Source organism: Prunus dulcis, chromosome 8, assembly GCF_902201215.1.
Source record: "Prunus dulcis chromosome 8, ALMONDv2, whole genome shotgun sequence".
Taxonomy (NCBI): domain Eukaryota; kingdom Viridiplantae; phylum Streptophyta; class Magnoliopsida; order Rosales; family Rosaceae; genus Prunus; species Prunus dulcis.
Genome location: NC_047657.1, coordinates 14,127,563 through 14,140,775, shown reverse-complemented (window position 1 = coordinate 14,140,775; position 13,213 = coordinate 14,127,563). Strand labels below are relative to the sequence as shown.

Here is a 13,213-nt window from a genome sequence, read left to right as displayed (position 1 = left end):
TGATCTCATCATCAAGCTTTCAACATTCTCGAGAAATGCTAGTGAAAGTCGTCCATGTGCATAGTCAGACTGTCAACAGTTGATTGAAATGAGTCTAACCACCCAACAGTATTTATCTTTCTTTCCGTTTGAAGTATGAACCACTAGACTCTGTAAAGTCATGGTGGCCATTGTAGGAATAAACATGAAGAATTTATGGTATTGCAACTGATAATTTGCATTAAACCAAAACAAAGAAAGAAAAATTATAGTCCCATACAATGCAAAAAAACTGTTGTTCAGTTGTGGGTCATGAATAAGATCGGGTATCATAGGGTTTATGAATAAGAAAAAGGAAAACTTATCATAAATATCTTAAACAGACAGTACTATATAGTTCCCTGGGAAATCAAAAATTGACTTGTCCAGAGCACACAAGCTCAATGATCAAGTGCAATAACAATTAGGGAACAGAAATATGGGTAGCTATATCTTCTGATATGGATAAGCCGATTGAAGATTGTACTAATGAGTCTGATACAATAGATCCTTTAGCTGCTGCGGATCCACCTGAGATGGTGTTCGCGTGAGGGCACACTGTGCAGTTGTCGTTTTTGGGAAAGCTATGACATCCCTAATGGAATTAGCACCCGCCAACAACATAATCAATCTATCCAAACCATAAGCAATCCCCCCTGCATCAAAATTAAATGTATACTCAATTAATTCTAGAAGAAAAAAAACAATAATCATTTAAAAGATAGTTGTAAGTTAATTTATCAATTGGACTCCTAGTAAGTAGGCTGTTATAGAGCCATGCCCTAGGTATAGAATTCAATACCATGTGGAGGGGCACCCATGTCTAAAGCCTCGAGAAGATAGCCAAATTTCGCTTCAGCCTGCAGGCCAAATACAATGCCACCACATTATTGGAGAGAACAAGGTGTTCATATTACTGAGCTCATAATGAAGCCTAAGGTCTAGAGTTAAAGTTTGAGCACATCAAAATAAGAAACGGATTCAGCAAGGCAAGTACATCAGAAAGATTAACAGTAAATGGTGATAAACAGTAGATACAATAGTTATCTCTCCACAGGCCCAAATAAAATATAAAAGTGTACTCACCTCTTCAGGGGAGATACCAACAATTTCCAAAACTTTTTGCTGCACCTCACGTTTATATATTCTCAAACTTCCCCCACCAATCTGTTGGCACCATAGGAAACACCACATCAATTTATCATCTAGGAGAGAGAATTAGCAAATGCATTTGACTTCAAGCTGAGAGGAGAAAAGTAACAAAGGTGTACCTCAACTCCATTGTAAACCATGTCATAAGCTAAAGCACGAGCAGAAGAAAGATCTTTTATGTCTTCAGGATTTGGGGCAGTGAAAGGGTGGTGCAAGGCCTGAAAATCAATAATGATTTTGAGCATATATGCAGCATTGTACAGACAAGAAGAGATGCAAGATGCAATAAAGATTTACAAATTACCAAGAGGTTCTCCAACAGTTGCCCACAAATCCTTTCTTCAAAATCAAATACAATACTTAACAAGTATCATTTAATTCCCATTAATTCCTTTTAGTCTTCAATAATTTTCTTTCACCTACTTTAGATGCAAAAGGAATATATCCAGTGACCACAGACTGCTCAAACCCCGCAAGAAATCCAGGATATCTCGATGATATGCAAGGATGAATATCTCACCCATATAATAGGTTCCCATTGATGACAACTCAATTATGAATCAGTGTTAGTACAAATTTGTAATGTGAAAAAACATGTATCACATAGTTAAACTGCAAGAGATGGAATACAAACAAGAGAAATACCTCCAGCCTTTGCTCAGAATCATTCCATTCAAACATTGGGAAATCGGTCACCCACAGAATTGAGTGCCTGGACTAGATATTAGAGATAAAGTCCAAAAGAAAAAGAGTCAGCAAATGAGAAGAACTATGATCAATATTCACCTTATAATTTGATGGTAACACTTACATCATCAACCAGACCAAGCTCATGTGCCAGATAGACCCGTAGTCGATCTAGAGTTTTATTAACTGATGAATGATGACCCACTGCAAACAAGATAAGATCACCTGGTCTGGCAGAGCAACGACTCAGAAACTGCTCGGTATTTGTTGGATCCATAGTAGATACCAACGCAGGAATTCCCTCAACTCCCCCTAAGAAAAAAAGGTAGAAAACCGCCAATAGTGAGATACTGCAATAGAAATATATCTTAAGCATCACAAATTAAAATAAAATTACTTTCTCACCATCATTCAAGACCTTGAGGAAAGGCAAACCCTTCGCTCCAGATTTGATTGCTTCATTGTAAAGATCACCCTTCTTTAGAGCCGTGTTTGAATAGCTTTTAGCACCTGAAGGTACACATAAAACTTTGAGAACTCCCCCACTTTGCAAAGTATCGGCAAAAACCCTGAAGGGGGAATCTGAGAATATATCAGATACCTGAAATTCAAATAAAGGAAACCTCAAATTAACAAGAACTTCAAAATAAATTTTTACGTAACAAACATGTAAAAAATTAGGGGAAAAAAAGAACTGTTGATCAGGTATAAAAGCACATGGAAACGTATTCAACCATAAAGGAAAAAGGTCATAAGGGTTTTATTGGAATGCTGAATGTTTCGCTTATATGCTTAGGGAGAAGAAAAAGTCATTAGAAGTAAGCTATAAAAGAGAGCAGTACCCATAGTGTGGGAACATGAGGTTTTATGAGAAAAACACTTTTATAAAAGTATTGGGTGTTTTTCCATATAAATCTAGACTCCAAATCTGTGTGGAGTAACATTAGTCCTTTATTTAGTGTGTGACAGGACAGTACCTATTTTTTATCTACATCAGGAAAGCTGAAAAGAAAAACTACAACTTCAAGCTTGGATGCGACATGCAAACGTTTTGACTATATTACATGAAACCTTTAAACAAGATACCCGCTAGAAATACTTCGAATTTCTGGCTATGCCTACAAAAGATCCACACAAGAAAGAAAAGAGAACAGTATTCTTAAAGAAAAGAAAACTCAACTATACCAGATAAATCTTTTGAAGTTGATAAAACAACATTTAAAGATGCAAACATAATGTTATTAAACTGTATCCAGTATAAATTTTAAGAAACAGTGAACTGCAGCCAGGGATGTCTATAATCTATTATCTGCAATATGAAATCCATTAACTACAAAACATGTAAGTCAAGGGAAAGATGATTACATCTTTTAACTCAAGATCAAATCTAATATCTGGCCTGTCTGAACCATATCGACTCATTGCTTCAGCATACGTAAGCCTAGGAAAAGGGTTTGGGAGATGTACACCTTTGATCTCTAGAAAAACCTGCAAAAAGCACAGATAGATTTCTAATTGCCCAGTAATGTGCAGATGGATGTTAAAGAGATGTCATATTTCAAAGGCTAAGTTTTCTCACCCCTTTCCCTCTCTCTTTGATTAATAGGAGCCAACTAATAACTAACCTTTCTAATCAAATCTTCATTAAGCTTCAGCATCTCCTCCAAAGGAGTGAAAGCAAGCTCCATATCAAGCTGTGTGAATTCAGGTTGTCTATCAGCTCTTAGATCTTCATCTCGAAAGCACCTACAAAAAGAAACGCAAAGTTGGACTTTTCCAATTTCGGTTGAGAGTCTGCATAACGATCATACTCTTTGATTTATTATCATAGCATCTAAGGAAAATGATCATGTGAAGTAACAGGCTTATTGAAGGAAAGCAGAAAATCTACCAAGAAAAGAATGAGACAGAAAGACAACAATATATTTACCTTGCTATTTGATAATACTTATCAAAACCAGAAACCATTAACATTTGCTTGAACAGTTGTGGACTTTGAGGCAAAGCATAAAATGTTCCTGGCTTCAAATTACACATTAGAGCAAATAAGCTCAAAAGCCAAGATAAATGGAAGTAACCAGCTAAGTAAACTTAAAATAAAATGTAAGTGGGGGATTCACAGGCTTTCTGAGTAGTGTATAGCAGACCAGACGAAGTGAGTGATTCACCAAAAAAATAATAATAACTGAAGTGAGTGCCAGCTAAATAACTGTAAGGTACCTGAACTCTTGAGGGCACTAAATAATCTCGGGCACCTTCTGGTGTAGATCTAGAGAGTATTGGAGTCTCAATCTACCTTATAACCATGATAAAAAATCAGAATCAAAACAAAATTTGACTTTTCTACCTTTGTTTCTGAAACCCAACGAAAAAAAGGTAAATAATGAGTATGGAAATGTAATACATAACGACTTTAAAAATCAAGAAGTCCCGAGATGGTACCTCTACAAAACCATGTACATCCTCGAGATGTCTCCGAATCAATTTCACAACTTTATGCCGCAACATCATGTTTGAATGCATTTGTTGACGGCGTAGATCAAGGCACCGGTATCTATCAACATGTATCTAAGTAATTTCAATTAACACAGTTCCAACAAATACCATGTATGAAATTATTGACCAAAAAAAAAAAAAAAAAGTAAAGAAAGAAAATTCAAGTCTTTTCCTCTAAAGAGTAACACTGAGAAGTGTGAGATTACCTAAGACGTATCTCCTCCTTAACAGAATCCTTAGCATCATCTACAGTAGTCACTAAAAATGGCAACTTTGACCTCACAGCATTCAACACCTGAACATTCTCTGCCGCAACCTCTATTGAGCCCGTTTTCATCTTCTTGTTGACGGAGTCGGTCGGTCTAGACCGGACAACGCCTTCGACGGCAACGACGTACTCGAGCCTCAAGTCGTTAATGGCGGAATGAGCATCGGGAAACGTATCGGGAAGAGTGGTGACCTGAACAGAGCCGGTGTGGTCCCGGAGGTTGAGGAAGGTGAGGCCGCCATGGACCCGGTGGAGGGCGACCCACCCGCAAAGCGTGACCCGTTTGCCCACATCGGCGGTGGATAGCTCGCCGCAGAAGCCGGTTCGGGTGACCCATTGGAGAGGGATCGGGGCAATTGGGGTCTTGGGATTGGAAATGGGTGTGGTGGAAGAGGAGGTGGAGGAGGAAGAAGAAGACGAAGAAGAGAAAATGGAGGTGTGTTTGGGAAGTGGTTTAGGGAAGGAGGGTTTGAGAATAAGGAAGGCGTGGGATAGGAGAGGGTTTAGGGGTTTGGAGCGGAGGGGTAGGAGAGGGACCGTCCTGCGGAGGAGGGACATGGCGGGTAGCAGAGTATGTGGATAGAAGAAAGAGAAGAGACTTCGGAGTTGAGGGGGTATGGGATTGGGAAGTGAAATGCTCTTTGGCAGTATGGGATTGTTGGTGAAGTAGATGTGCTATTAGCCCAATAAGCTTTTAAGTTGGGCTTGGATTCTTACGGAGAAACAATGTAGCCCAATAGCCTTAGTAATTTGGAAAAGTTTATTTTTCTTTCTTTTTTTAACCCGAGTGATTAGGGGATTTGAACATGAAACCTCAAGTGCAGAGGCAACTACTCTTGAGTCTTACTCGCTTGAACTCCTAACCCTTTGCAAAAAAATTACTTTTGGTAAAGAGAAAATATGAATCAATGTTTTAATTAAACTTTATCTTCAAGGATGAGGATTGATGAGGATTATTTGTTGGCTTAATTTTGGCATACAATTTATGGTCAAAAATTACAACAATCTACATCAAAACTGTGGTTTTGCTTTGATCGTAGTTTGAGTATGTGTGCACAAATGCATCTTTCTATTTGGTTGTCTTTTATAATTTCCCGTATCTTTCTTATTTATTAGCAAAAAAAGCCTACATCAAATAATTCCATAGTAAAATCAAGTCAAACACCCTTCTTCAACCCCCCAACCCTAAATCAAAGAAGATCCTCAACGGCTATTTACATTCAAAATCCAACGGCTTGAAGCCCCTTTCTCTCCCTGGCGACTATTAAATTCCAATCCCCCAACGGTCAAATAATTTCCATTTAAATTCAAAATCTCCTCGTTTGAAAACTAGCCGTTACTGCCTCGAATCTCTTTAATCAAATTCTCAAGATTGCACAAAACTTACCATTCTTCGCTCACCTGGTATTTGATTTTCAATTCTCTCCTTAGTTATTTCTTTATCAAATAACAGAGCAAACCCATTATGGCCATGCCTCCGAACAAGTCGTCGTCTTCACCAATCGCAAGCAAATCAAACCCCAATTTAAGAAACTCTGAAATCGGCAATCCCATGCGGAGAAGCTTTACTGGGAACTCATTTGCGAAACCTTCAATAAATGCAAATCCTCGGAGCTTCAACCCTAATACTCCGGCCAACAGTCCTTCTGGTATGACCCATTTTCCTTTTTCAGTCGAATTTTTATCGTTGTCGTGATGATTTTCTCTGTTTGGTTGCCAAGAAAATGGCTGAGAAAATAAGAGAAAGGCACAGAAAATTCATATATGTTGTACTTCTTTTGGTTTCTGTTTCTGATTTTTTCTTGCTTTATTGTTGTTAATTGCAGAGAACCTCCGACGAAGCTCGATGGGAAGGGCAACCGTGGTTACCTTTCGCGATTCCGAGGACAAAGAAAACGGCAAGGACCAGAACTGGAAGCAGATGAGAGTCCGTTCACCAAGTGGCTCAAACGGCACAAAGAATTTCATGTCATCGACAATTTCAGCGGCTTCCAAGGTCACTACGTCTCCAAGAAAGAAAATCTTGGCGGAGAGGAACGAGCCAGTTCGGGCTTCATCGGTCTCATTCTCCGATTTGAAAAGTTCGTGTCTGAATCCAAGAGTGGAGGATCCAGAGCACACGAAGGTAGGCCTTGCCCCTCATCTGGTTTTCACAACTTCGAAAACCCAAAAAGACATTGACTCAAAGGAGCTCTTGTGTTCCAAAAACGAACCAGAGGAGGAACCTGTTTGTGTAAAGGCCTCTGACGAACCTGACTCGGTTAATCTTGACCCGAGTTTCAAGATTAGTCCTCCACCTTGTTGTCCGAAGTCCAGTCCGGTCATAGCACCCCTTGATGATGATCCCGCTGCTCATCCTTATGATCCTAAAACCAATTATCTTTCTCCGAGGCCTCAGTTCCTTCATTATAGACCCAACCCAAGAATTGAATATTATCTGAGTAAGGAAAGAGAGGGAAAGAGACTTGAGGATAACTTCATCTCTGGAAGCTCTTCGGACACTGATACTACTGAGGAAACTCAGTCTGAATATTCTCAGAAGGAATTGGAAGATGTTACTTCTGATGCAGTGGTAAAAGAGGAACAGCAGCTACCAGAAGAAAATGAAGAAGAAGAGGAAGAAGAGGAAAAGCAGGGGGTCAATGTGTCTGAACCATGCGACATTAGCATTACCAACACTTTTATGTCAAAGGAGGAGGGTGCTGAAGTAAAATGGTCCTCCAAGACAGGCTTCTTTTGGAAATCAAAGTTCACTGCTTTGCTTCTATTTTTGGTAGTTGCTTTTTTGTCTATTTCAGTTATTCATTCCCCGGTAATTGATAGTTCTGTGCTTAAAGACTTGAGCTTCTTGAAGGAATATGACCATTCTGAAGTGGCTGAATTTGCCAGATCAAGTCTTGATGGGTTAGCTAGAAATTTTCGGGTTTGGTCTGCTAATTCTGTCTCTTTCATTTCTGAGTTGATTTTGCATCTTAGAGGTGCACACGATTTGGCCCCCTTGCAGTACTGTAATTTGACTGCTTTAATGGAGGATGTACGGGTTGATGGATACTCTGTGTTTGATCACAGTGACAAAGGAATGGAAAGGAAGTATGAGTTTGATGTAGTTGACATTGAAGCCTTGGGAGAGAAGGGTCGGACAGAGATTGGTGCAGCTGAAAACACTGTAGAAGTATATGCTGATCCAGAATATGATGAACAAGTTAATGAAGAGGCTGAAACACCTGTTGAAATCCAAGTTGTGGAAGAAAAGGGTCAGCCAGAGATTGGAGCAGTTGAGAGCACTGTAGAAGTAGTACGTGTTCCAGAACATGAAGAACAAGTTGACCAAGAGGCTGAAGCAGCTGTTAACATTGAAGAGGTTTCAGAAGGAAACAATAATTTTATTTCTGGGGAAGTAGTACTTCAGGCTGCACATGCTGATTTAGTTGAACTAGAAAGTTCAAAAGTTGAGCAGAGTCAAGAAGAAAATGTTGGTGCTGATCACATAGACAGCGAGCCAGAAAGTAATGTAAGCATGAGGGAGGAGATAGTATTGATTTCACTGGCAGAAAAAGTTGACACTGTAGTTTCTGGAATCCAGGAGCTTGAAAGTGAAATGAGTACTGGTGCTGAGGTGGAGTCTTTCAAGGATTACGGTCCTATAAGCTCAAAAGTGGATGCTTCATGTGAGAATGTTCAAACTTCCGAAGAAGTGGATCTTACAGTTGATGAGACTGAATTTAAGGTTTCCATGGTGACTATGCTGGGAATTGCTTTGTTGGTTTCGGCATTAATTGGATCCACAGCCTTCATTTATGGAAAGAAAAGGAAGAGCACAGCCTCAAATCCTGCTATCTCTGTGGTTCAACCATCGCTGCCTAGGAAACTGGATGCAAGTCCTACTCTGCCATTTAGCACTGAGCACACTTTCCAGGAAAGACCCTCTTCTTGGAACTGGATCGGAGAGCCATGTCCTTCTGAAATGAGCAACATCCAAAAGAGCTCATCGTATCGCACGAAAGGACTGAAGGCATTCGATAAAGCTGAAAGCCAGGAGATGCCCAGGAAGAACCACAGGAGAGAGTCCCTGACTTCAATTGATTCCTCCATGGGTTCACCATCTTATGGAAGTTTTACAACATATGAGAAAATTCCAATCAAGCATGTGAGTATAATATACTGCTCATTCCTACTTAACACATTCACCATCTTATTGTTTCTCATAATTTGTGCTTTGTTTCTGCAGGGAGAAGAAGACATTGTTACTCCTGTTAGGCGCTCGAGCAGAATCAGAAAACAAGTCACCTCTCCATGATGACTGAACAAGATGTTTCTTCCATTGCGCCATTATGCAATGTAGTTATGAAGGAACCATTAGTTTAGTTTGACTAGATTTGTTATTTTAGGGTGTTTATTGTCTGCTAACGAACCATGTTCAGTAGTTGAATGACTTTGTAATCTTCTACCATTTTCTAATGGTTCTATTAATGATAGCTTTGTTTCTGCTATCCTTCTTACTTCTCATACTCATATGGCTTTTCATTTTGCAGGTTATTTGTTGATGCTTAATAGCCAATTTTACTGTTGCACATTTTTTTCTTTTTAATTTTCTTTTTGGTTCTTACATAAAACTTTCATCATAGGACCCGTAGTTCCCTACCCTGTATATTCTGTAATAAGAAATTAATATATATAACAACCAAGATTAAGCAAAACTTAAGACATCAAGATTAACAAATACTCTAAATTGTATTTTTATTACTGAAAACGATTCTAGTACATCTGAGAAGTTTAATGAAAGTAAATTGTCTTTAACTGAATGGTGGTTGAAGGTGCAGTCACATATGACAAAGCTCTCGAAGCCTTTCATCCTCCTTCATTCAATCGATATAGTCCAATGCCCTTCTCCTGTATCTTTCCCCAAAATCCCAGTCTTTCTTCATCAGCTTTTTCCTTATCTCTTTCAATGCCTCCACTGCTCCATTAAAAAAAAAAGCACCCAACAAAAAATTATGCGATTAAAATCAAATTACCTGTTAATTTGTTTTCAAGAAACTGCAGGAAAACAACATAAGTTCATAACAAACAAGATTCCAAATCTCTTTTACTTCGTCCTAAAAGCCAACTAAGGACTGAATTGAATGTGATGAAGAAACTTGAATACTATGAGAACTCAATTCAGCTAAGTTGAGTTGATTGCAAATTTTCTGGGACTCATTTTTATTGGCAGAACAACTCAACTTAACTGAAATGAACTTTGTACTGCTATTAACAATTATTACTAACACAAATATCATGCCATTCAAAATTCAAGTCAGTACTTTATGCAGAAAAATAGATTTTCAGCCACGTAATTATATTAGAACACCAAGTTCAATATAGAATCCCAGACTTTATTATACAATATCGTAGGGTTTGAATACAATATCCTAGGCTTAGAGCCATTACCTTCTTCTTCTTTCTGCAATTCCTGGAAGAGACTTGTTTGATCAAGTAAAAGAAATACTCTGCCCCAACTTATAGTTCAAAAGAGCTGCACATAAAATACAAAAAGGGGAAAACTTGATCAAAATTACTAAAAAACATGCAAACATTTCTGACCCAAACCTTGTGAACCACCCTATATATTAATAGTTATACAAGTCAACGCTGTAAAAATAACAATTTCCGGCACACTCAGAGGTGGCAAAGCTGCAAAATAACAATTGTCATCAAGTAATACCGATGAAATGCTACTTTAACATAATGTTCAACAAACATGGAGATGATATGAGATACGCAAAACATGGAGCTTATGTGCCAAGCTAACTGAAAAGAATAAAAAATAAAGGAAATCTATCTTAACCCACAATTTAAAGCAAGTCATAAACAGCCAAAAGGAGAGACACAGATAATCAAAGTAAAAGCCCTTCAAAATAGAAAGCCTAAAAATAAAACAGCAATGAAGAGAAAGTTCCAAGACACACACAAATCATCAGATCTGAGATATAAAGCACAATTAGTACCTAAATTACATACATATATAGGGGGGTGTGTGTAATTAATCTGGAGAACAAGGACTCACTCAACAACAATTAATCAATTACATACATACACATATAGGGGTGTGTGTGTGTGTGAGATTGAGACATTGAGAGTAAGGAATGATCACTGCTAAAATCGTGAAAATATAAGAGGGATAGAGAAAAAAAATCTAAAAATATTAGCAATAAGAATATTACCTAAACAATGAAGTCATTTAGAAATCAACGTCATCCTAGTCCTAGTCCAAGTATAAGAGGTAATTTATGAAATTAATTGAAATATTTAAAAATATTACATATATTTAAAAATAAAATCACTTATAAAAATCACTACATATACTATAAGAAAAATATTATATCACTTAAACATTTTAAAAAAAAAAATGTAGTCCTAGTCCAATATACACCAAATAGAGGACAAGTTTTATCCAGCTTAGACCAAGCCAAGCCAATTCATGACAATCCTTAAGTATAGTCCATGCGAAGAAAATCATGTATACCAAACGAGGCCTTAGTGCATAATCTTCTTCTGATCATCCAAGTTCGAATACCCCTCTCTATAAATTAGAATAATTTAAAATATAATTTTATAATAAAAAAGTGAATTATGTATAAAGGGAGCTTTGGTTTAAAATCAAAAGGGAGTTCCTTATTGTGATAGATAGGAAGCTAATTTCACCTAATTTACTTGAGGTCAATGTCCGAAAAGTAAGGTGTTATTTTACAATGTAATAAAAAAACTTCAAAATTACACAATCAGATGAAGGAGAATGAAGGAGAATGAGATGAAAAAGAAGAAGCAGAAGCAGAAGGAGGAGATGAAGAAAGAAATGATGAAGGAAATGAAGGAAAAGAGACCAGAACAAAGAAAAGTTTTGAACTTAAATTTATCAAAAGATTAAAAGGCAAAAGAATATACAACACATATTGATAAGTGGCAAGTGGTACCATTCTACAGTTAAATTGAGACTGCCAATTTGTCTATAATTTCTATTTATCTAGCAATTATTTGGACAACAAGGCCACCTAAACCTATATTGGCAATTCAATCTCAATGTAAGTCTAAGGTTCACCAATTATACCACATGTCACCACTCATGGTTAGATAAGATTAGTCCCAAAAGCCAGTTTGTAAGGGAGGGATACCAAAGAGCTTATAAACTATCTATCTTAAGATATTCAATGATAAAACAATTTAGCCAAATGTAATTAAATGGAAACTGCAATGCAGTGTGTGTAAAACTGCAATGCATTTTGTGCAAAACTGCACCAAACAGAAACTAACTCCAACAAAACTGTAAGGCAACAAAAAGTCAAAAGCCATGATCAAAGTACTAGAACTAAGTCAAAAGAACATATAGCTTCAAAAACAGACAGACTTCTTCCTAAAATCCAATCATCATTGGGGCTGAATCAATTCAACTTAAACAATCAGAAACTGTAGTGCAATTCTGATCAAGCTGAAGCCACAATAACAAATCAACAAACCAAAAAGCACAGACAATTGTATAATATCCACTAAATTCAAAAATCATACGAATATTCAATGATAAAACAATTTAGCCAATTGTAATTAAAAGGGAAACTCCAATGCAGTGCGTGCAAGAAAGAAGTACTCACATGTTATTTCCAGAGCTTGGTCCTCTGTTTATTTCACTGACGACCTGAAAATCGACAAAGATCATTGATTGATAGAGCAATCTGAACAAACCTCAAATTAAACAATTAGCGATCAATAATACCAAAGCAGGCTTTGACCACGCGAACAATGTCCCTGATAATGCTAAAGACACACAATCTGCTGAGGTGTGTACCTAGAGAGAGAGAGAGAGAAACTAACAATTGAAGAGTGCAGAAGCAAAAGTAAAGGCGAGCATCAAGAGCGAGAGCTTGGACGAGAAATGTGAGACCAGGAGACTCGATTCCCTCCCAATTCTGTGAAGGTAATAAATGTGAAGAAAGGATCAAAACCAAATAGACAGAGACTGAAGAGAGAGAGATGAGAAAGATGATGAGAGGACCTCTCTGCGATCGAACGAAGAAGGGACCTTGTCCGCGAATTCGAACTCGTCAGCCATGGTTGTCGTCGCTCTGAGCCAAGACTAGATCTGGCTCACATATAAATTCGCGCACAAATTAATTTAAAAAAAGGGTGGAAATGACATTGACCTTAACCTAAGAAAAATTCAAAACCAATTGATTAAGTCCAAAACACAAGCTCATTTGACTATAACCAAATTTTTCTAAAAACTTATTCCAAAAGATTCAATGTGTTATGAAATAACCTGAGATATGTGGTAGATTTTGAGCTGAACGTAAAGTAGACGAGACACAGTATTTAACGAGGTTCGGCTATGCCTACGTCCTCGGAGAGCAGCAGCAGTAACTTTTTCACTAAAATAATAGAGCTACAATAGTGTTTACAATATGTGTGGCTCACTGAATTTTCTCTCTGCTCCCTTACCCTCTTCTTTCCTCTTCTCCTTTCCTTTTCTTCTTCTCTCTCTTCCTTTCCTTTTCCTCTTATGTCCTATGTTAGAGGACTCTTGAATGCTCCCCCTGATTTTGCATGCTCTAACTTGATTGC

The 13,213-nt window shown here is 37.7% G+C and overlaps 2 protein-coding genes and 1 long non-coding RNA gene across 6 annotated transcripts; 1 reads left to right on the top strand and 2 right to left on the bottom strand.

The window, feature by feature from the left end:
- Positions 1 to 199: 199 nt before the first annotated feature.
- LOC117638802 (aspartate--tRNA ligase, chloroplastic/mitochondrial) lies at positions 200 to 5,235 on the bottom strand. 2 transcript variants are annotated; one of them, XM_034373925.1, is made up of 13 exons: positions 4,560 to 5,235; positions 4,300 to 4,411; positions 4,078 to 4,149; positions 3,788 to 3,879; positions 3,483 to 3,603; positions 3,223 to 3,345; positions 2,263 to 2,458; positions 1,982 to 2,169; positions 1,816 to 1,887; positions 1,290 to 1,388; positions 1,105 to 1,185; positions 821 to 878; positions 200 to 674 (listed from the first exon to the last, which is right to left on the bottom strand). In XM_034373925.1, the coding sequence occupies exons 1-13, from the start codon at positions 5,177 to 5,179 to the stop codon at positions 505 to 507; spliced, it is 2,004 nt and encodes a 667-aa protein (XP_034229816.1). In that variant the 5' UTR covers positions 5,180 to 5,235; the 3' UTR covers positions 200 to 504. The 2 variants fall into 2 exon arrangements, with proteins under 2 accessions (XP_034229816.1, XP_034229817.1); XM_034373926.1 differs by lacking the exons at positions 3,788 to 3,879; positions 4,078 to 4,149; positions 4,300 to 4,411.
- A 579-nt stretch (positions 5,236 to 5,814) lies between these two features.
- On the top strand, positions 5,815 to 9,127 carry LOC117612275. The gene is made up of 3 exons (XM_034341047.1): positions 5,815 to 6,270; positions 6,448 to 8,768; positions 8,850 to 9,127. Exons 1-3 carry the CDS (start codon positions 6,087 to 6,089, stop codon positions 8,916 to 8,918), a joined length of 2,574 nt encoding a protein of 857 aa, XP_034196938.1. The 5' UTR covers positions 5,815 to 6,086; the 3' UTR covers positions 8,919 to 9,127.
- Positions 9,128 to 9,333: 206 nt separating this feature from the next.
- On the bottom strand, positions 9,334 to 12,883 carry LOC117637847. 3 transcript variants are annotated; one of them, XR_004587230.1, is made up of 5 exons: positions 12,648 to 12,883; positions 12,369 to 12,561; positions 12,247 to 12,290; positions 10,052 to 10,136; positions 9,334 to 9,578 (listed from the first exon to the last, which is right to left on the bottom strand). It is a non-coding gene; the product is annotated as an uncharacterized LOC117637847 (long non-coding RNA). The 3 variants fall into 3 exon arrangements; XR_004587231.1 differs by having other exon boundaries at positions 12,441 to 12,561; positions 12,648 to 12,879; XR_004587229.1 differs by having other exon boundaries at positions 12,467 to 12,561; positions 12,648 to 12,873.
- Between the last annotated feature and the right edge of the window lie 330 nt (positions 12,884 to 13,213).